Source organism: Pelodiscus sinensis, chromosome 15 (genome assembly GCF_049634645.1).
Source record: "Pelodiscus sinensis isolate JC-2024 chromosome 15, ASM4963464v1, whole genome shotgun sequence".
Taxonomy (NCBI): domain Eukaryota; kingdom Metazoa; phylum Chordata; order Testudines; family Trionychidae; genus Pelodiscus; species Pelodiscus sinensis.
The window spans coordinates 33,598,954-33,622,129 of NC_134725.1; the positions used below are offsets into that span (position 1 = coordinate 33,598,954).

The window sequence follows — 23,176 nt, forward strand, 5'->3', positions numbered from 1 at the left end:
GTGCCAATGTAGACGCGCTTTTCCACAAAAAAGCCCCGATCGTCATTTTCGCGATCCGAAATTTTTGCGAAAAAGAAATCTGTGCTGTCTACACTGGCCCTTTTCCGAAACTTTTGCCCAAACGGGAGCAGCATAGTTTTTCCGGAAAAACAATGACGATTTTACATTAGATCATCATTGCTTTTCTGGAAAAGCAAGCGACCAGTGTAGACAGCTCACAGCTTATTCTGGAAAGCGGCTGCTTTTCCAGAATAAGTGGCCCAGTGTAGACACAGCCCTGCTGTAATAGCTGGGCCAAGGGACTGATGTCATAGAAAAAAGATACTTGAAAATATCACTCACTCTAAAGGTAGTCAGATAGTAAATGAGTTTGTGGTAGGGCAGTGGAAATAGTTACCCCCAAGAAGGAGCTAGGGCAGGGTTGGACAATAATTTTTTATTGGAGTTGGTAAGTGATCAAGGGCCACTCTTTTCTATGGAGAGGATGCTGGGTCTGGGATGGAAGTTGGGTACAGACAGGAGTTCAGGGTAGGTACTGGGGTGCAGGAGAGGTTATGGGGGGGTCTGAGAGGGAGACAGCAGTGGGGAGGTGTGACAGATTCACACTGTCATACTGCATCTCATATACTTTACAGTGATATTATAATGATAATGTATTTTATCTAAGATAAATAATATGAAGTGTCATTGGAGAGGTTATGATTACCCTCTTGTTACATATATGTATAATTTTTGTAGCTGATGTTAAGAATATTTATTAATGTCTGTATGTCAGATGTAGTTGGTACTTAGGGAACACCCACTAGACAAGATTCTTTCAGCCTAGATAGTGGGCAGACATATGATGAAACAACATTACTCTTGCCCTCATATTGGGATGTATTTTTTCCACAGACCAGTATGGGAACCTACATGAAGTCCTGCTATATGTACAATATATATGGAGGGGAGTGAAATCATCTGGAATTCTTCACTGACTCCCCACCCAAGAAAACTCCTAGAAACACCCATGAAACAAAGACTAAAATGGGAGAGATGCTAGACCCATGCTATGGGGATTTTCAGCCTGTGAATGGAACACCGAGCAATTCAAAGCTGTATCCAAGTACAGCTTGCCCCTTAGTAATAGCAATGTAGCCGTGTTAGTGTGGTGTAGCTGAAGCAAAATGCAGGACTATGTAGCACTTTAAAGACTAACAAGATGGTTTATTAGATTATGAGCTTTTGTGGGCCAGACCCACTTCCTCAGATCAAATAATGGAAGAAAATAGTCACAACCATATATACCAAAGGATACAATTAAAAAAAATGAACACATATGAAAAGGACTAATCACATTTCAGAACAGAAGGGGGATGTGGGGGAGGGGGGGAAGGAAGGTAAGTGTCTGTGAGTTAATGATATTAGAGGTGGGGAAAGGTAGATGTCTGTGAGCTAATGGTATTAGAGGTGATAATTGGGGACGCTATCTTGGTAATGGGTAAGGTAGTTGGGGTCTTTGTTCAATCCCCCCCAGAGAGTGTCGAATTTTAACATGAATGACAGTTCAGAGGATTCCCTTTTAAGTGCAGATGTAAAAGGTCTTTGTAGCAGAATGCAGGTGGTTAAGTCATTGAGACAGTGTCCTTTCTGGCTGAAATGGCAAGAAACTGTTTTTTCTTTGTGATCCTGTCTGATATCTGTTTTGTGGGCATTAATCCTTTGGCAAAGTGTCTGAGACATTTGTCCAATGTACATAGCAGACGGACACTTTTGGCACATGATAGCATAAATTATATTTCTGGATGCGTAGGAATGTGTGTTCTTGATCTTAAACTCACTTGGTTAGGTCCAATAATGGTATCAGCAGAATGAATATGTGGACAAAGCTGGCAACGGGGTTTGTTGCAAGAGAAGGTACCAGGGTTGGTATTAGTGTGGTATGTCCTGTGGTTGTTAGTAAGAATCATCTTGAGCTTGCCCCTTAGAATCTTCTGTTCATATGCTACTGTAACAATATGGCTTTTCTGTAGCCATGTTGGAAGGCCTGTGCTAAGCCTGAACCAAAGCCGCCTTCTGTAGCCAGATTGAAGAATTACATACTCACATTCCATCTATTTTGTATTAAAAAGTGTCACACCAAGCTATGAGGAAGGGACGTTGCCCTGATAGCTCCTCCACTGTCACCAGCCAAAGGAACAAATCTCAGGATGGGTAAAGAAAACTTAAATAACACCATTCTGTCTGGCAAGAAACTACTGCTTATCAATAGAGAATGTTGTGGAATTCTCATTCTATGATCATTGTCATTACACTTTCCTATTGTTTGTGTGTGATCTCTGTCTGATTTGTAACTGTTTGTCAGTTGTATAATTAATTTTGCTAGGTGTAAATAAATTAAGGTGATGGGGTATGATTGGTTAGGTAATTGTGCTGATTGATTAGTAAAATTATTGGTTACGGTATAGCTAAGCAAGACTCAGGTTTCATTATATAAACTGGGATCCAAGAAGGAGATCAAGAAGAACTACTCACATCCAAGACCCCACTTAAGATAAGAGCTCCCAGGACTCTTCCGCACAACCGAGATGTGCAGCAGCTAAAATCCAGAGAGACTGACCTTGCCTGGCCAACAGGGGAAGTCTGCCTGCCTTTATCAGGATTGGTGAGCATGACACTGTGGGCTTAGCATGTGTATTCTGCTTGTTTGGGAATTGTCAATAAATAGAGGATAAGGATATTACTGTGTGAGGCTCTTTCAGTGGCTAAAGATCCTGCAAAATCCACAGGAAAATGGACCCTGAACCTTAAGAATTGGGTAAGGGTGGGTGTGTAAATTAATAAGGTTGCACCTTGAGCCCTAGGAACTGGGCAAAGGTGTGTGTCCCTACATTGTAGAAGGGTTAGAGAAATTTGTGCAGGTAAGACTACAAGCAGGCTACAAATTCTTCACCCTATTTAGTGTATTGTTTACAGTGTACTTTCATTATTGCAATTGCTTTGATCTATTTGTTATCCTTTAAAAACCTATATTTTGTAGTTAAACTTATTTGCTAATCAAATCAGTATGGGGGAATCATAAGTCAGGGGCCAAAGGCTATTGCATATTCCTTTCTACATAGAGGGAGAAGGGTACACTTTATGATCTTATGCTGTTCAGCTCCCTCTGTAGCACAAGCTGGTATAATTTAAGTTTACATTTCAGAGGAGGTGAGAGCATGAGTTGGGCGTAACTATCCCATGGAGAGGATGATCACTAATGCTGCTTGTAACTGCAGCTGGGTACATTCCTACTTGTGTGTTTCTGGTGAAAGTACATGCTGGGAAGCTCTGTACTTTGCCACAACAAACCAGCATGAAAGGGAGTCCCTGATGGTGAGGCAGCAGACTCCCTAGTATCCATCACAGATGCTTTTTAACCAAAGCAAATGTAGGGCGGTGGTAGGAGCAAAGGAAAGGTGTGAGTAGGAATACTAGAATTATAGTAAGGAAGGGAGAACTAAAGACACCAGGAAAAACTTTTGGCATAGATCAATTAAGATTATAGGACACCCTTTGTTACAGTGAAGATTCACTGAGCTCTGGCAATTTAAGAGACACTAGAAAAAAATTGTCAGAGGAACAGAAAGGAGCAAGTGTTATGCTGACTGGTGAGTTCTATGACTTTATATTTCAAACAACAGAGTTCTGATACTGATTTTTATTTCCTCATATTCCTTTATCGCGCTGAGTCATTCTATTAGAAAGTTCTGTATGTAGCAGAAATAGAGAGCAAAATATATAGCTATTGAGTGCACTGATGCAGATGTAATTTCCTGTTCTCAATGAACAGGCAATGGTGGAGGTCCCTGAACACCAACATGCAGACTGAAGAATTTAAGTGGATTTTTCCATAGCTTCTAAAAAGGTGGGGGCTCCAGTTTTTCCATTAAGGATTTGATCCAGCTTGTGCCATTGATTAGTTTAGTGGTGGCAATGATATACTCTGTGCCACCATCTTCCATCTGAGAAAGAAACCTCAGTGCAGCAATTTCAGCATACGTCACGCCTCCCAGAAAGAACACCAAGGTGAGTCTGTTTTCTCCCTGTTGACCTAAAACATTTAGAGAGAGAGTTACAAACTGGTACAGAAACAATTTTATTCTGAAATCAATCTAGGGCCAAAACTCAAGCATGTATTTAGTCAAATTATAAAAAGGATGGGAAGCCTCTGCCAGTGACCTTGAGCAAGTCACTGCCTCCAGGCCTTAGAATTTTTACAAAGGAGATATCCCCATTTTACAGTAGGAAAACTATGAGATTTACTGATAATTCCTAGCTCTTCTGTAGCATTATATCTATACCATAAGGCAATGATCAAATTAGGTTAATTGTACTGAAGTTATGAAGATAATATATCTAGAATTATTAATCAAATGAACTGAAGAGGTATGCTGTTAGTCACACCAAGCTCTATAAATGAATTTAAGAAAAGAAGAGTCCCAGACTAATTAAGTTATTCCAAAGACGCTTACGCTTTTTTTGAAGACCAGTAGGTATCTGCTGCCTTTCTTCAAAGTGGGGTCCTGGGAGCATCTTTAAAACTTCCTCTATGCTACGCCACCCTGGGCGAGCAAGCAGCTGTGCCAGACGCACACTTAATGGAGCATAGCCACTGTACACATACGAAATATCATTTGGATTCTATATAAGGAGAGGGAAATGAGCAGCAGTGGAGTATTCTACTGAAAAGTGAAACTTCAGCATATTTAAATTATGCAATGTTCAAGCTATCCTCTGCCCCAAGTCTGTGCCCTATCAATAGACAGGCCAGTAGGAGGATGAAGTATTCAGTTTACCTGTTCATTGACATCATCCATCCACAAGCGCAGGGTTTTCCTGATTGTTGGGTAGTTGTTTCTACTGCTTGTCTGAAGTTTTAAGAGTCCAGCCTTTTCCAAATTGTTTAATGTCAATATATGTTCATAGCCATAAGTCTATAACATGAAGATTTTGCCTTTAATGTAGTACACCGTCATATTTATGCATCAAGAGCAAGTACACAGAAAAGAAAAAGATTTTCAACATGAACAGAATAACTTGCTGAAGTCACAATCAAGGTTAGCAAGAAGGCAAATATTTTAAATCTATATTTTAAACAAACAATTTTAAAATATTTTCATTTAAACATTAATTTTAAAGACAGCTTTTACTTCATTAAGAAAACTCATAAGAGAATAAATGTGTAGAGTTAAAATGCACATTTACAAATGTCTTTCTGAAGTATGCAAAAGAGTATGACAGTGAGCCAAAATAATAAAAAATATATGCAAACCTTAAATATATTTCACATTTTGTTAAAATAAAAAAAAATTAAAAAACCAGTATTATAATGTAAATATAGCCTGACCTGGAGAATCTCTCTTTTATAATGGTCCAGCACCTTCTGCTTGAGTCCACTGTTACACACGGATTGTAGGCAAACCAGCCTTAATATCTTGATCAGTGGATGTTTTTGAGCAATGCAATCTTCAGTGTAATTGTTGATCTATAAAGAAACAGACATCCCAGCTGTCAACCAAAATATAGTTTAGGATTTTAATATTAGCAGAAAAGAAAAGCTCTGCTTTTGCTTTTCCATTATAGGCAAAAACAATGTTTCAGAAAATGCTTTTACCTCCTTGTCCATCACTATGGGAAGAGTAAGCAGCTTCAGTATTTTTGAAATAGCACTGTGGCATTGGGGATTCCAATTAACACTCTGCCAATTGGAGTGACTCAACAATTGAAATGGAGGATCATATTTGTTACTCTGGAAGAGGTTTACAAACACTCGCCCTTGATTTTTCTCTCACCTCCATATTATAATAGCATCATACAAGTCAAAGCACTGAAACTCAGTCAGTTGCCTGTCTTGCAAAACATGCAAGAAACCAGAGTAATGTAATGGTGACTCAAGTCTCCCCATGTTGGATAGAAAATGCAGTACAGCAACTCTATTGCCCCTTAATGATAGAAGGCAGACAGGAGGCTATGGACCATGTTTAATTAAAGTGAACAAAGCTGTGGCTTTATGTTTGGCAACAAACCATACTGTGGAGGGAGGAGGAGATAGGCTCCCAGGAGTTGTAAGAACTTCCTCTTACTCAGCTCCCATAAGGGATATTTTCCTCCTAATCCTTTCCCAAACCAATTTATCTGAGTAGTGTACCCTTTCCATAGCAAATCCCTGCAATGGACATTGGCTACAAGTTTTATATACAAGTTGTAATATGGCAACCTTCTATTTCACCCCGTCACATACTCAGCTAAGCGGAGTAGAAGGTGACAAAATCCACCCTGCTTTGGTCAATCCAGCCCTGAGAGAAAAATTCTTTCCCAGCCCTCCAAGGAAAAGATGCATCTAGAATATCAGCCTGTGTGTACAAGGCAAACATGGTCTTATTCAAAATATCAAGTGTAGGTGGGTGAGAACATCCACCCAGATCTTCATTAAGAGGCCCTATTAATGGCTCTGTGGGATAAAAATACTTCTTCCAGACAGCAGGAAAAGCAGCGCAGTAATCTTGTCCTGACTGCAACTGGATCCTGCCCTTCCTATCTATCTCTGAAAGCTTTCCCTTTTTTCAGTCCTTTTGCAAAGGAGCCCATAGAGGGGCAAAGCCCTTTTTTCTTGCAGATTCAGACACTCATATAAAAAAAAGCTTACTAAAGTGAAATGCACCACTTGGAAAGAGTGTTTCCAAAATGCACAAGGAACATACTGAAAGTTTTCCATACCAGCATCAAACCAGTCACCAACTGTCTAGGCTTCTCTTTATTACTCTCCCGCACACACATCCCTCCCATCTTTTTTAGGAGTATTTTAGACTACTTATAACAAGATAAAAATCACAAACAAGCAAGATACCTATTCTCCACTCACCTTGTCAGTGTCTATTCCTGACATGAACTCTTGTTCTACTGTTAAATTATCAAAGAAATCTTCTGACGCTAAAAAAAAATGCAATAATTTAGTGAGTCAGTACTTAAGAGTTAGTTTATTCACGTTAAATGGTTTCAGCAGTTGCCCAGATGTAAATAAGGCCAGTATTTTGCTCCTGGTATCAGAATTTATGATGAAATCAGCAAAGTTACATCTTTGGCTGCAAGCCATATCATAAGATCAACTGTACGTGGAACATTGAAAAGGATACTTACTAGTAATATCTTTGATTAGCTCTGCAATCGAGGTATGGTTTGCTAGAGAACTTCTAGCTGCTTGCATATGTGGCAGTTGAGAAACAAATTGCTTGATCTCCCCAACAGTTTTAGCATGGTGCCTTTCCTAAAAACCCAGCAATTACAATAATCAACATCTGTTAAATCATTTCATTAAAAGGTGTATTTTTAGTTGTATACTCTGTTCATTGCTTTAAGTAGTGAGCTTCATTATACCATCCTGTCATTTTGCAACACAGATCAGATACCTTCAGTAACTTCTGATCTTTTAGACAGAGCAATTTCAAAAAACATGTTTCCAAGAACAGCACTGTTGCTTTATTAGTTAATAAAGCTGAGGTGTTACTGCACCATGAGAAAACCAAACTTGGCATGATCTCTTATTTTAGCGGACAGGCTGCTAATCATGTTTCTTGATGCCATTACATTAAAATAGCCCAACATCTTGTACTCCTATTGATATTCTTGCATAGAAGGCACAAAGTGCTTAATGAACATTTGTGAAGTAAGCATCATATGTCCACTGAGGTTGAGAAGTATTACAATCCCTATTTCACAGACAGGGAGACTGAGACCCACAGAAATGAAGTTTTATCTCCTTCGGTAGACAAGAGGAATGGCTGCTGATCCTCCATACAAATACATCTTAGTGGTATGATGAGATACTTAAGATCTTGACTCACTGGAGTTGTGATGCAGTCACTCTGACCTATTTAAAGAGCATAAACACTACAGATGCGCCATTAAATTCCTAGGATAAGGTAACATGCAGTAGATGTAAAGCAAAGAGGCAAAGGAGGAGCTCACAATTCCTCAAATGAAAGCTGTCAGAGAAGTATGAAGTGTTAGGTGCACCCTGAGGAAGGGGAATGGAGACAGCATTTTCCCACTCACCAAAACTCAAGCGTTGCCTATTTTGAAATAACTTTTAAAGCAGGGATGTTAAATTTAGTTTAATCAACTAGTTGATGGAATTTCCATTGACTATTTGATTAGTCGATATGCTGGGGAGCCACAGCAGGGTTAGCTAACTGGGAGCTAACCCCGCTGAAGCTCTGCCTTTCAAATGTATTCAGAGCTGGCAGGCTTTTGATACGTTTAAAAGGCTGAAGCACAGCATGGGGAACCCAGTGTGAGCTGGGACAGCTGATTCCCAGCTCGCGCTGCGTCCCCACTGCTTATCCCTGGCTTGCGCCCAGTCCCCCTAACCCTCTGCCTCCCCTGCCCCTGGCAGAGATGGTGCTGGGGGAACCAGCTTTTGAGATGGCTCCCCCCAGCAACAGCTCCTGCTCCCCCTCTTGCTGCCTCTAATAGAGAAAGCAAAAGAGGTGGGGAAGAAGTGACTAGTCGACTATCTGATAAGTATAAGTTGCTTATATCCCTATTTTAAAGTTAGTACCAATCTGTAAAAGTCTTCCCCAAGAAATCTAGAGCAGTGGCTCTCAACCTTTGTAGGCTGTTTTACTCCTTTCAGGAGTCTGATATGCCTTGTATAGTTTGAAGTTTCACTTCACTTAAAAATGGCTTGCTTACAAAGTCCAACATAAAAATACAAAAAAAGTGTCACGACAGTATTCCTGACAAACTGCTTAATGTCTCATTTTACCATACAATTCTAAATAAATCCATTGGAATATAAATATTGTACCTATATTTCAGTGTATGATATATAGAGAAGTTTAAACAACTCATTGTTTGAAATTTTAGTTTGTACGGACTGTTAATATTTATGGACTCTGTTGTAAAACTCGGCAAATACCTAGATGAACTGATGTACCCCTCAGAAGTCCACTGTGTACCCTCTTTTTGAGAACCACTGATCTAGAAAACCTTGTCTGATGAAGCATAGACATATGTGAATTCTTAGAACAATCCAGGCATTGGGGTTTCACCAAGTCAAAAATAAAAAAAGTTATGTTTCTGAAAAAATTATCTTGACCAAAATTTAAACTATATAAATGGGCAAGTACAGGCAGGAGAGAGATAATGGAGACTGCAATTTACAAGCCAGTTGCTGCAAGAGTACTGCCATTTCATTATCACCTATTACATCTGACAATCTCTCACATCTCTTCCCTCCCTTCCAGTGTGAAGTATTTTAAACTTCGGAAGCTTTCAACACTAATATCCCAGTTAATGTCTATTATTGCAAGTCAAGTCTGAATGCACAATTTAGATTGGTATAGGGTACATCTAACTGGCCTTAAAAATGGCAGGAATGACTATAAACAGCCTGAAGGTACACAAAAGTATTAACACACAGTTAGGACAGCAGGTTACAGGTATGTACTTACTGACTTGTGTTTTAGTTTTCCTGTGCTCATTTTTAAGGGGGGGGGGGAGAAAGAGAAGAGTGTTCAATATACTGCTGATGTGCAACAGCTAACAGGTCAACTGGAGTCTCACTGTTAGTAAACTACACACCTGTAATTTTAGGGATGTTACTGGGTAATGGTTAACTGGTACCCAGAGAACAGCCTCCTGCCTGTGTCCCACTGCAGAGGGCTGCTCCAGCCCCAGTGGGTGTCTACACGAGGCTGCTGGTTCCTACTCCACATAGGCTGGGAGCTGACAGCTCTGCACCAGACTAGAAGCAGCCAGGTGGAGCATGTCTGCCCATGATGGGGGAGCCACTCCAGGCCAACCTCCCCACCTACCCCTGTTTAATCAGTTAACCAGTTAAATATTAAGTTTACCATAAAATCGAGTATAATTACCACTTTTTCCTGGTTATTTATCATCAAAGTCAGGGTGTGCATTATACATAGGAGCTATATTTCAAAGTTTTATTTTGGCAGAAGCTGACAAACTTGTAAGTAGCCTCGGGCCGGGGAACTCCCCCTCACCTCCACACAAACTTTCCCGCTGCAGCATGGCACAGGGGCTGCTGCTCTGCCAGGCTCCCGGACAAGGTGAGGAGCCAGTGGCACTGCCAGACTGCAGCTCCCTGGCTCTCTGCCTGCCTGCTACTTCACACTGCGCCCGGGGGTCCCTGCAGCAGGTGCAAGCTTGGCGTGGCGTGCGGGCAGCTGTCGGGGGTGGAGGGGAAGGTTTCAAACTCTGCCACCGGCTCCCCAGGCTGCGCGCGCATTTCCTGGGCAAGCCTGCAGATGAAAGAGGCATGTCCCTCCCTCCCACTCTCCTGCAGCCCTGGGCCGCCTCCAGGAAGTGGGTGAGGCTGGGTTTGGTGCTGGTGGGTTGGCTCCTGGCCTTTTTAAAGAAAAATGTCTGAGGTAAGCTTGATGTACAATGGGGGTTCGTTATATATAGGAGTTCAGCTTTTTTCATTATGCTAAGATTCAAACGTCAGGGTGTGTATTATACATTGGTGCACATTATACTCAAGATTTTACGGTAATTAAACAGGATTTTACGTCCCTACCTGTAAGGGGTGCCAGTTAGCTACTAAAGGCAACTAGCATCTACTAGCCATGTATACTCCTATTATTGTATACTTGTACTGTGATAGCAACTACAAGTCCCCAGTCAGGGTCTCACTGTTGCATGTATAAAAACTAGCACAAAGACATGGCCCAACCCCAAAGAGCCCGTGCTGAGGAAATCTTTAAACCAGCATAAGTTCCTCCAATGCTCTAGTCAGCCCTCCACAGCTCTGGGGCCCTGCTCCTCCAATTGCTATTTCTTCAGTTTACCTAAAGGCGGGAGGATGATCCAGTCACTCAGATTCAATTCTCTGCTGCATCTCCAACTTCCTGTGTGACTGACACCCTGTATTCCATGTTCACCACTTTGACAAGGTTATGTTATATTCTGTACTAGTATGCCTTGGGAAGTATCATCTGAAAACTCAATTTGCTGAATATTCTTATTCTGTTGAAATATGCGCAACAAAACACGTCATGTAAAATTATGAGATTCTGCTATATGATTGTTACTGCAAACTAGGAAATAAATGGCCAAAAGATACATTCATGCAATATTAAGGTTTGGCATAGAAAGGGGTAATAGTGGATTGTAGACTTGTTTCATGCTCAAGTCTGCTATGGAGTCAAGTCCACCCAGGAGCAATCCAGATCACAAGCCTACTGCACAGTACAGCAGCACACAGGGTTCTTTACCTCAAAAGCAGCAGATATAATTTTGGCTTTCTTGCTCAGCACCGACCCCACAGCGTTGAAGTTCTTGTCTCGAATTTCAGCATACAGTTCCTCAGCAGAATTCAGCTGGAGTTTCTTTGGTTCTGTGGGGAGATCCTTGCCGCCCTCACCCTGCTTCTTAGGAGCAAACTTTTCAGGCGGGAGTTTCACATAGGCTACCAACACAGCAAGAAAATAAATGACAAATTAAGAGCTCAGATCTCAGTACTTAATCTGAACCACCACCAGAAGCTTTCCAAGAAAGAGGCAGTTCTAGCCTAGCATAAACACTCATCCTACAACTTGAAAGAGCTGTGGAGGGCTGACTAGAACATTGGAGGAACTTATGCTGGTTTAAAGATTTCCTCAGCACGGGCTCTTTGGGGCTGGGCCATGTCTTTGTGCTAGTTTTTATACATGCTTTTCTCTAATTTGAAAGGATAAAAATCCCCACCAGCTATACATAAAGGAAGAGTCCTATACACAGATCAATACAGCACCAGGAAGATCCTTCTGCTCACCTGCTGAAGGTGCTGAACAATAAAGAAAGCACTGTAAGCTTAAATTTACAGAGAACATCTGCTTCAGGGGCAGGTGGAAACAAACAGCATGTTGAGGGGACTTTTTATCTAAAATCCCTACTCTTATGAAAAGTGTCCTCAGACACTAATGTCTGTGTACAGCTGACATTTCCAGGACTCACGGAAAGCAAAGAGCCCTGTGCTAAATTCATCTTTCTGGGAAGGGTGAATAATATAATAATATATACCTATCTAATAGAACTGGAAGGGACCATAAAAGGTCATTGAGTCCAGTCCAGTCCCCTGCGCTCACAGTAGGACCAAGTACCATCCCTGACAGATTTGCCCCAGATCCCTAAATGACCCCCTCAAGGATTAGACTCTCAAACCTGGGTTTAGCAGGCCAATGCTCAAATTACTGAGCTATCCCTCTCCCCTAAGCAGAATGAAGCACTGAGTTGACCTTGTTAGGATTGAAAATAGCGTTTTTAGTTACACCAAGCAACTACGTAATCCCTCTGTAGGCTCAGAAGAGTTATTCACACTTTTATCCCAATATGCATGGAGCAGACTTCTAGTGGGCACACTGTAATTTATTCTAGCACTCAGGAATTTTATTCTATTCCATTAAAAACAGAGTTTTGCTGTACATAATTTGCAGCACTTACTATTTTGAATCCCATATATTTCATCAATAAGGCCTTCATATGTAAGCTGAGTAGCTAACGGTGACAACAGGTCTACATTGCGGTCAAGCAATAAGAGGGTATCAAAGACAGGAAATATTGAGTTCTGGCCTCCAGGGAATTCTCGCTTCATCCTGATCATCATGTTAGCCACATGCTGGAAATAAAATATTTGGTTCATTATAGCTCAGGCCACAAGAGATGGGTATAACAACTAGCTTTATGGACACAAAGATAGGGAAAGAAGTCAAGGGTAGTAGAGGCAAGCTGTGTAACTGGTACAAGTGGAGAAAGGGCCTTTAAGAAACAAACTAAACTATTCTATAGTGAAGATTGCTAGTTTAGTCTGACAGAACAGTGACAGAACCACAGCTGTGCATTCAGTTCCAGATGCTTTCTTACCAAAAGAAGGACTTATGAACTGCAAAGATTTGAGAAAACAACAACAACAACAACAAAATCTGGTAAGGGACTGAAAGGGAGAGAGCAAAAGGGCATGACACAAATAACTTGACTACGTGATGAATAAAGATGAACATAAAGGTTGAACCTCTCTAGTCTGACACCCTCGGGACTTGACCAATTCTGAACTAGAGAATTTTCCAAACCACAGGAGGTCAATATGGTCTAGCAGCATTAGCAACATTTCCACTGCTTACTGGGCTCTAAGATGAAATTTAGGGGTAAATTAGAGCTAAATAATAGCACAGAACACTGAGAGCCAGGAGTGATGGATGTAAACAAATGTTATGGGATCATGGGAAACTTGGCCACATCCATGATAAGTGGACATCCACTTAACTAAAATCATGTCAGTCTACAGATTTTGCTGGACCAGAATGTGCTGAACTAGAGAGTTTCAACCTGTACCTAAATGTTTCAGTTATAAGTAGATAATTCCCTTCTGTCTTTGGAGCTACTTAGTGTGGTAAAGAGAGTAGGAATATTAAAATGCATTTATTTAGATAAATGTGTAAACCCGCCCATCTGCCACCCCCGCAATGATGCTGCCTCTGATACAGCTCAGGCTCATTGATTAACTGTGTACACGTTTACTCTTTCAGATCCCTAAAAAAAGACAGTCTAACCAGGAGAAAAAGGATGAAGTTAGGTCATCCATTTTTCTGTTGAACTGTCTCATGAGGCGGCATGCAAGCCCAACTGTGGGATATTTAAACTAAACTACACAAAGCACTAAAGTAGTACATACACCACAATCTTTGCATTGGTCAGGGGTCAAATAGGTCTTAACTCTAATTTCATAAATTCATAGACTAAGACCAGAAAGGAATATAGCGATAATCTAATCTGACCTTCAGCACATTGCAGGCCACAGAACCTCACCCACAAATTTCTGGGATCTCAATACCAGAGGGATTATAAAAAGTAAACAAACTGGCCAAACTACAGCAAAATAGAAATATATAATACCAGTCTCAGCAGACAGGTGACTTGGGGGAGAAAATATCTGGATTAGGAATGTTAAATATTGGTTAACTGAATAGTTGATTAACTTCATGAATTCTTATCTGTCAACTATTCTGTAGTCCAGCAGCCAAACATGCTCCAGAGGCAGCAGCATGCAGTGCAAGACTGTAGCTGGTCCACGAAGGGAAACAATTTAAAAACCAGCTTCCCTCATGGATTGGCTGCCTGTTGCTCCACGCTGCCGCCTGTGATACAGAAGCAATTGCATGGGGATGGCAGCAGCCCCTGCCAGTGAGGGATCTGAGCTCCTGCACTTGGTGCGAACTGGAACCAAGCAAGGCTGCCTGCCCATTTGGCTCCTAATAAGCTTTAAATGCAGAGCCACAGTGGGGGTAGGTCCCAGATCTGGCACAACCCAGGACTGAACTGGGCTGCTTGCTTGCCAGGTTCCTAATACCCTTTAAACACAGAGCTGCCATGAGAGGTAGGTCCCAGACTTGGTACAAGCTGAGACTGAGCCAGGCTACTGGGCAGCCTGCTTTAAAAAAACAAAAACTTACTTGCCTGGGCGGAGGTGCATGTAGTCTTCAGTTCATCAACTACACTATTACATCCCTAATCTGGATAGGTAAAAAGAATGGCAGGGAACACATTTATACAGATGTTCCTTTAGGGGAGCGACTCAGAAGTGGTCCTTAATTACAGTAATATGCTCTGTAAGAAACTGAATTATTTCAGCCAAAATGCAGCTTATGACCCAAAGCATCAATAAAGCCAACACACATTAATGCAGCTAAAAAACACAGATATTTTACCCGTGCACAATCTCCCTTCCCAAAGATCTGTGGAATGGTTCCATAGAGTGCCTGTAGGGTCATCAGCCCCTTGGCTGCATGGTACAGACTTGTTTGGTCATTCTCCAAGTAACACTCCTAAATGACAGGGAAAGAAAGGTTACAGAAATAGAGGATATGTAATTAGCGTACTCATCTTGTAAGTAGAACGTGGCTGAAGGGAATGGCTGAGGATACAGAGCCTTTCATGCACAAGTCACTAGTTCAAATCTGGCTCATGAGTCAGTGATAAAAAGTAGCAATGTAAGAGATTTACTGGTTACCCCGTAAATAGGCAAGCTTATTGGCCTGCTTTCAAGGTAACCACTTAACTGTCCCAGCCCCCGACTGGCCAGTGGTTAACCGTTAAACAATTTGTTTAACCAGTTAACTGCTGTACCCAGTATTTACATCTCTGATCCAAAGTCATTACTTGCTACTAGCTACTCAGGATACTAGCTGTTGACATCAGAGGTGCCCCAATGGACAAACATGCAGGTCTCACACAAAAAAAACAAAAAAACGAATTGTTGGTAGAACTAGCTGTCAGATTAAGGGCTTACTATATGAAAAGTGAGTGCATGGCAAGTTGGGGTGTCAATCTACCCCACACTAACCTGCTGCACATCAACTGTCCACGAGAAGCCTGCTGCCATGCACTAAAAGTTCCCTAGTGACCGCTGACCTATCCTACTTTCAAAGCCAGTGTGGGGTAGATTTATATCTGCCCTGCACCAACTGTTCATCTACAGAAGCTTCCAGATGATGTATGAGGAGTCAAGGGGCTATGGAGTAAGCTATCCTTTCTTGCTCTTTCTTGTGTGTCCCTATCCCCCCACCCATGCAGTACAGGCAGTCCCCGAGTTACGCGGATCTGACTTATGTCGGATCCGCAGTTACGAACAGGGTTTGCTCCGCGTCTCCCTGGTCTGCTGGTCTCCAGACGGGGAGCAAAGCCTCTGAGGACACCGGCAGTGGGACAGCTGCGGTGCGTCTGGGCTGTCTGCTGCCCACGTACTCTGCGGCTTTGCTCCCCATCTCCCTGGTCTGCTGGTCTCCAGCAGACCAGGGAGACGTGGAGCAAAGCCGCGGAGGACCCGGGCGGCGGGACCGCGGTGCATCTTGGTCCGCCGCCCACGTCTCCCTGGTCTTCTGCGGGGGGGAGGGGCGCAGCTAGTACGCCCCCCCACCAGCAGACCAGGCTTTTCTCTGGACGCCTGTGGTAGAGCATCTGGGGCACTGCCGGTTGGTCCCGCAGCGCCGCTCTGGGCGCTACTGGACCAACCCGGCAGCACCCCAGCTGCTCTGCCCCAGGCGTCCTGATTCAGCCGCTGCTGAAACTGACTAGCGCTGACTACAGGAAGCCCAAGGCAGAGTTGCTCTGCCCCGGGCTTCCTGGAATCAGCTGCTGATCAGTTTCAGCAGCAGCTGACTTGGGGACACCTGGGGTTCTTAAGTTGAATCTGTATGTAAGTCGGAACTGGTGTCCAGATTCAGCCTGTTGAAACTGATCAGAGGCTGATTCCAGGAAGCCCGGGGCAGAGCAACTCTGCCTCAGGCTTCCTGTAGTCAGCCGCTGGTCAGTTTCAGCAGCGGCTGAATCTGGACGCCAGTTCCGACTTACAGATTCAACTTAAGAACAAACCTACAGTCCCTATCTTGTACATAATCCGGGGACTGCCTGTATATGTTTCATAGTTAAACAGGACAGTGGTTTCCAGCAATGCCAACTGGAGGGGTGTCCAGAACTAAGCCCAAGTGAGAATGAAAGCTACAATTCACCATGCTATTTAACCAGTCATACAGCATTGCAGGTGCAGGGGCTGGTTATTTAGACATGCACAGAACAAATTAAGTTTTGGAAGAAATAAATGACCTTGAGATAAAGTCCAGAGCCCTCCTCCACAGAGCAGAGAGACCTTAACAGTGAGAAGCATTCAAGAGGATAGGAAAGATAATAGCTGGTGCCAGGAGCTACAATGAGTAGTTCAATTACTCCTTCTGGAAAAACCACAGCTGTAACACTCCAGCCAGCAGCCCAGTAACTGGACTGGAAAGCAACAACATTCATGTGTACCAGCAATGAAAAGAGCTGGTCTCACAAGCAGCACAACTCTTCATCTTGCCGGCTCTATCCTCAAAGAATTAATAATTGCTATTTGGGAATGTGTTATTTTAGAATCCTCTAAGCAATGTGCTGCTCCATATGTAATGCTGCCGAGTAAGAGCTGCAACAAAAAGTCTCTTTCCGGTGACTCAAGTCAATTAGAAAATGTGTCACCAAGCTGGCAAGTTTTATCATGTTCTGACAACCCCTCTGCTGCTCACCCAGGGCTTGAGTCAATACATTAACAAATTGAAAGCCTCACATAGATTTAATTGGCATTACACGTGCTGTGCTGGTGATGCAGGATACAGACACAGCACTGTGGCCCATCTTAAGACAAGTGTTAAGTCTTTGTGCTACTATGGTGTGTGGCAGCCTAACAATTACACTTACCATTTTGTCACACATTTGACAATACATTGGAAGTTCTTTGTAAAGATTACCCTCACAAATGCTGTTTGTACAAGTATTGCTCACATTATTCAGATGGGGAAACTGGCACACAACACGGCCTAAAGTGATTCGTTCTGAGGTGCATCGTGGCAGTCAGAAACAAAGCCCAGGAGTTCTAACTCTTAAGTGCACTGTTCTACCAGAATCTGACCACATTTGCTCTATAGCTCCTTTTATTGCCTGGCAGCTAATCCATCTGGAAAGTGTTGAGATCCTTGGGTGACGACACCATACAAACGTGCAAAGTATCATTTTTCTCAAGGGAAACATCAGGACTTACTTTAAATGCAGTTTCAGACTCCATGGATAGCAAGTCTCCATCAAACGGAATGAGGTCCAAACTGTACTGCTCTCGATGAATGAAGGACCCCAGTACTCCCTGATCTTTCAACCGCTGTTCACACAACAAGCTGCGACGGGGCACAAACAAAATGTGGAAGTCCCTCTGCGGAGAGCGAACTCTGTCTTCACTGAAAGAGACTCAGCTTAAGTTGTCATGCGTATAGAAGCACAGTACATGCTGACCATGGTTACTCAGACTGGCAACAGAGAAGATGTGCTGCTTAGACAAAGGAGCAATAAATGGAAGTACCCACATTCCTGGTACTTTCTAGTTCCTTATTAATAAAGGCAATCCTGCACACAGCCCTCATGTTGTACAAAATGGCTTAAAGGCTAAGCAGTAGGTCTGTGGGCTAAGCAGCTTGGCAAGATGTATGCTGCTCAGAACCACAGGTTTGAATCCAGGGCTGGATTACCCAATAGGCAGACTAAGCACATGCTTAGGGCACCAGCAAAGCAGGGGCACCAAAAAAGATGAGATTTTTATGGTATAGTATTGTTTTTATTTTGAATTACATATGGGGGGGGGGGGGCACCATAATCTTTTCAGTGCTTCAGGTCTTAATCCGGCCCTGTTTGTATCCCAAACAGAGTTGCCTTTACTTTTTGCAGTTGACTGTGGGTGGATCGTTCAAACAAGAACTGCCTGCCAAGGAACCATTCATGTTCAATTAAAGAAAACTGAGTAGAGTCTCTTGGTATCTTTAAGCAAAAAATTCCCCCTCTCCATCTTGTTGCTATGCACCTGCTTCTCAACCTCCAATCCCAGAAATGACTGCATTCAAGTGGTGTAGTACCTATAGGTGAGGATTCTGATCTTAGTCCTGCCAAGTTAAGTAGCTGTTTCACACTGAAGTGACAGATTAATTATTAGTGAGTAGGCCGAAATCTACCCTACTTATTTCATTTACTACTGACACCTGGTATGAACCTGGGACAGTGGGGAGGCAAAAGGGGGAAAAAGAAAACATGAACCCCACTAAACCATCACAGCTTTGAGTATATAAGAATAGGAAGGTAAGAACAGCCATATTGGGCCAGACCAAATGTCTTCTGACAGTGTCCAATGCCAGGTGCCCCAGAAGGAATGAACAGAACAGATAATCATCAAGTGATCCATCCCATCACTCATTCCCAGCTTCTGAGAAGCTAGGGACACCATCTCTGACCATCCTGGCTAACAGCGACTAATGGATCGTTCCTGCATGAGTTTATCTAGCTTTAAAAAAAAAAAAAAAAAAAAAAAAAAACACTGTTATAGTTCAAAAATGGCCTTCACAGCATCCTTGAGGAAGAGTTCCACAGGCTGATTGTATGTTTTGTGAAGCAAAACTTCCTTTTGTTTTAAACCTTCTACTTATCAAATGAAATGAATGACCCCATAGTTCTTATGTAAAGAATAAATAGCCCTTCATTTACTTTCTTGATACCAGTCCTACTTTTATAGACCCCAAATATGCCCCCCATCTCTTTTCCAAGTTGAATAGTCTCAGTCTTATTCACCTCTCCTCAGACAGAAGCCATTCCATACCCCTAATCCATTTTTTGCCCTTTTGTGAACCTTTTCCAATTCCAATGTATCTTTTTTGACATGAGGTGGTCACATCTGCACACAGTATTCGAGGTATAGGTGTACCACGGATTATATGGAGGTAATATATTTTCTGTTTGATTAACCCCTTCTTAATTATTCCCAATATTGTTTGCTTTTTTGACAGCCACATACACACTGAATAGATGTTTTCAGAAAACTATCCACAAGAACTCCAAGATCTCTCTCGAGTGGTAATAGCTAATTTAGACCTCATCATTTTATATGTATAGGTGGGATGATGTTTTCTGACGTGCATTACTTTGCATTTATCAACATTAAATGTAATCTGTCACTGTGTGGCCCAATCACCTAGTTTTGAGATGCAGCTGTTGCCTTTCCACTGAAACACCAACTATACCTGAGCACATTTTCAGCAATTATGTCCATTAATTCTAGCTTGGGCCTGACAAAGAAAATAATATTCTTGACATCAGCAGGTGGCAGACGTCCCGCCTTGAGGGTGAACATCTTCTCCACCTCATGTTCCTATGAGGAGACAAAAATGATATTCAATCAAGAGCTTCTTGTTATGCTGAAAATTGGTTTCAGAAAGGGCTACATCAGCTTAAGTTACCCAATCTGCTATTTGTTACTCTGATGCCTTATCAAAGGACAACAACATGGAATTAATCTTCTATTTCCACATGCTTATTATGCAAATTATTAGTTTACTGCGTTACACTATCATTAAAGATGGAGGTTCGACATACCTGGTCTGTAGGAGGAAAGTTGGCAGAAGAGCAGTAAGCGATATTCCAAAAGGAATATCTGCTATATGACAACACCTTAGCCCAGCAAATCATGGTAAATTTGAAAGGCAAACTCTAGGACAGTTTATAGAAATTGTGCTAATGGCTCTAAAAGCCATTAAGAGACTGAGGGTCCAAAGAGCTTTTTGAAATTTCAGTCTTAATAAACACAACATGGATGTCATGTAGACCTTACCTTTAAAAGCGAGTATTGCGCAATTAATCCAAAGGGTCCTGTGAGGTATTCATCCCACACTATTGCCTAGGAAGAAAAAAGCCTCAGAAAAGTCAGTTTACACAAGGAAGAAAGAAAACTCTTACTGAAGGTGATACGCTGCTCAAACATTTGTTTTGGGAGAAGTTCCGATTTTAAGTCAGTCATGAATTACTGGGTGAATCAGAGGAGCACAATGTACTTCAAATACACTCATTAAGTTTCCCAAGAGATGTTTACTAAATAGAAAAAAAAAATCAGTGAATCTAGCAAAGGAGACAGACAAAGGGACTGGGATGGCTGGACACTGGAAGAAATTTGGTGCAGCCACACAGACAATGCTGAAGACTATGGATTTCCACTCAGATCAAGTCAAGAACCTGAACCCAGTGACATGGTCACTGTCCGTCCATTTATAGGGCTGGTCAGAGCATTATGTGAGCTTTCTATCTGCCCTAGTGAAGGCAAGTGAAAGGCACTTCCTGTGCAGTGACTTGTACTCCCAGGCTCTGCCTCTCTTACCCCACAGAGGCGGCTACATTTCAGAGATGCTGCACACCATGGATGTAGTGTGTAAAGCTTCCAAGAGTTAACACCCCAGGGCTGCCACGTGGGGGGGGGAGCAGCCCCGCAGGGGTCTCAGACCCAGGCAGCGCAGAGCAGGGCCCGAGGGTTTTGGAGCCAGGCCTGGGGGCAGGGACCCGAGGGTGAGCGGGACGGGGGGAGGCGCAGTGGGGGGGCTCAGAGCCTGGGGAGAGGCGGGCGGGCGGGGGGGGTCTCGGAGCCGGGGGCAGCGGGGGGCGGGGTCTCGGGGGCCAGTCCCTGGGCAGCAGCTGACGCCCCGGGGGGGGGGGAGGGGCGCTCCCTCACCTTGGAGCCCGCGCACTTGTCCAGGAACTCGCGCAGCTCCCTGCGCCCGGCCTCGCGCAGCGCCGTCAGGTTCACCCGGCCCGAGCTCAGGTGCGCCGCCATCCCCCGCCAGGCCCGGCCGATCACCTGACACAGCCGGTCACGTGACCCCGCCAGGCTCTCCATTCCTCCCCCCGCCCTCCACTCAGACCCCGCCTCCTAGCGCCTGGGCATCAGCCGGCTATAAACGCTGCCCCGCAGCAGCCACGTGACCCGGTGACGAGGGCCGTTACAGGCGGGGCTTGTTCTGCCCAGGGGACGTGGTGACGAGCGCCGCTGCGTCCTGGGGGGAGGGGCTGGAGTAACTGGCGCTGAGGAAAAGGGGGCGGGTCAATCGTTATTACAAAGGGCGCTGGGTGGCAGGTGGAATTCTGCACTGACAGTCACAGGGGTGCACGTGGGGAACTATAATCCCAGCCAGAATGAAACAACATGGTCTCAATTAGCTGTTGCATCAAGAACAGAGCTTGGAGTCACTGGGAATAGTTCATTGAAAACATGCTCAGTGTTCAGTGGCAAGCTAAACAGCTAATAGACTATTAGAAAGCGTTAGGAAAGGAAGGGATAAGAAAATATCCTATTGCCTCTACTATAAAGTCACGGCATACCCACATCTTGAATACCACATGCAGCTCTGGTCAGCCCATTTAAAAAGATGTATTGGATTTGGAAAAGGTACACAAAGGGTAACAAATGTTTAGGCATTAAAGAAAAGCTTCCCTATGAGGAGTGATTAACAAGACTAGGACTTGGAAAAGAAATGACTAAAGAGTGGAGGGATATTTTGGCAATATAGAAAGTCAGGAATGGTGTGGAAAAATAGAATAAGGAAAGGTTATTTATTCCTTCACTAATCTAAGGTCACCCAATGAAATTTACAAGCAGCAGATTTAAAACAAACAAAAGACATTATTTCTTCTTAGTCAACCTGTGGAATTCTGCCAGGGAATGTTGAAAAGGCCCAAACTATAACAGGATTCCAATAAAAACAAAGTAAGTTAAAAAAGGATAGGGCAATGAATGGCTGTTAGCCAGGATGGGCAGGGATGGTGTCCCTAGCCTCTGTTTGCCAGAAGCTGGGAATGGCCAACAAGGGCTGGATCACTTGATTACATTTTCTGTTCATTTCTGGCATTGGCCACTATTGGAAGACAGGACACAAGGCTACATAGACTATTTGTTTGATCTAGTATGGCCATTATGATATTCTTATATAGAACCCTGATGTAGCAACTCCCTGCTGTAACCCACTAGACCCCACTCCTCTCCCAGAGTTGAGATGGAACCCAGGAGTCCTGACTGTGTGCCTCTTTCTCCCTGCAGAGTCAGTAATAAAGAATATACATTAAATTTTAAGCCTAGCTAGTGACCTTTAAGAGACCTGCCTCACAAGTTCATATAGGAGCTGAATGGTTTTAATATATTTTTCTTTATATAGGAATTAAAAACAATGCTCTTGTCAGCTCATTAGTAAGTTATCTGCCAAAAAAAACACAGAGTTTTCAAATGCCTTAATAGCTCCTGGAAAGAAGTGATTGATATGTGTGTGGGGGGGAGGGACGAATAGGGTTGTTCTGCCCCACCCCCCAATTTACTGCTTAGCTTGTACATAAGAATGGCCGTACTGGGTCAGACTAACAGTCCATCCAGCCTATTATCCTGTCTGTTGTCAGTGGCCAGTACCAAATGCCCCAGAGGGAGGAAACTGAGAATGATGAATAACACTACTGAACCTGCTGTCCTCACTCTGATCCCCCCACTATCACTACATGCACAGGTTCCCCCCCCCCCCCCCCCGCCCACTAAAATCTGAAATTGCATCCCTAGGTAGGAGCCCTGTGCTGGAAGGAGTAGGGGAAAAGGGATCCTGGGTAACAAGAAGCTGGAAGGAGGTCCTGAGCTAATAACTGCACTGGAGGGCAGATACTGCTGTAATGAGCTGGGAGTATTGGGGTAACTGCACCTGCCCTCTGGGTGATATGGGAGAAACAGCAGCAGCACTGAGAAGGGGGAGATACTGAGGTAATAGCACCCATGGGGCAGGGTTTTTACTGGAGTCTTGGT

The 23,176-nt window shown here is 43.3% G+C and overlaps 1 protein-coding gene across 2 annotated transcripts; it reads right to left on the bottom strand.

The window, feature by feature from the left end:
- Positions 1–3,664: 3,664 nt before the first annotated feature.
- On the bottom strand, positions 3,665–21,231 carry VPS33A (VPS33A core subunit of CORVET and HOPS complexes). Of its 2 annotated transcripts, XM_075898657.1 has the most exons (13): positions 21,074–21,231; positions 20,186–20,251; positions 19,599–19,726; positions 17,585–17,774; positions 14,727–14,843; positions 12,466–12,640; positions 11,259–11,452; positions 7,159–7,285; positions 6,884–6,951; positions 5,369–5,506; positions 4,818–4,955; positions 4,494–4,662; positions 3,665–4,072 (listed from the first exon to the last, which is right to left on the bottom strand). In XM_075898657.1, exons 1-13 carry the CDS (start codon positions 21,173–21,175, stop codon positions 3,879–3,881), a joined length of 1,806 nt encoding a protein of 601 aa, XP_075754772.1. In that variant the 5' UTR covers positions 21,176–21,231; the 3' UTR covers positions 3,665–3,878. The 2 variants fall into 2 exon arrangements, with proteins under 2 accessions (XP_075754772.1, XP_075754773.1); XM_075898658.1 differs by lacking the exons at positions 3,665–4,072; positions 4,494–4,662; positions 4,818–4,955; ... (1 more) ...; positions 6,884–6,951; positions 7,159–7,285 and adding an exon at positions 7,843–11,010.
- Between the last annotated feature and the right edge of the window lie 1,945 nt (positions 21,232–23,176).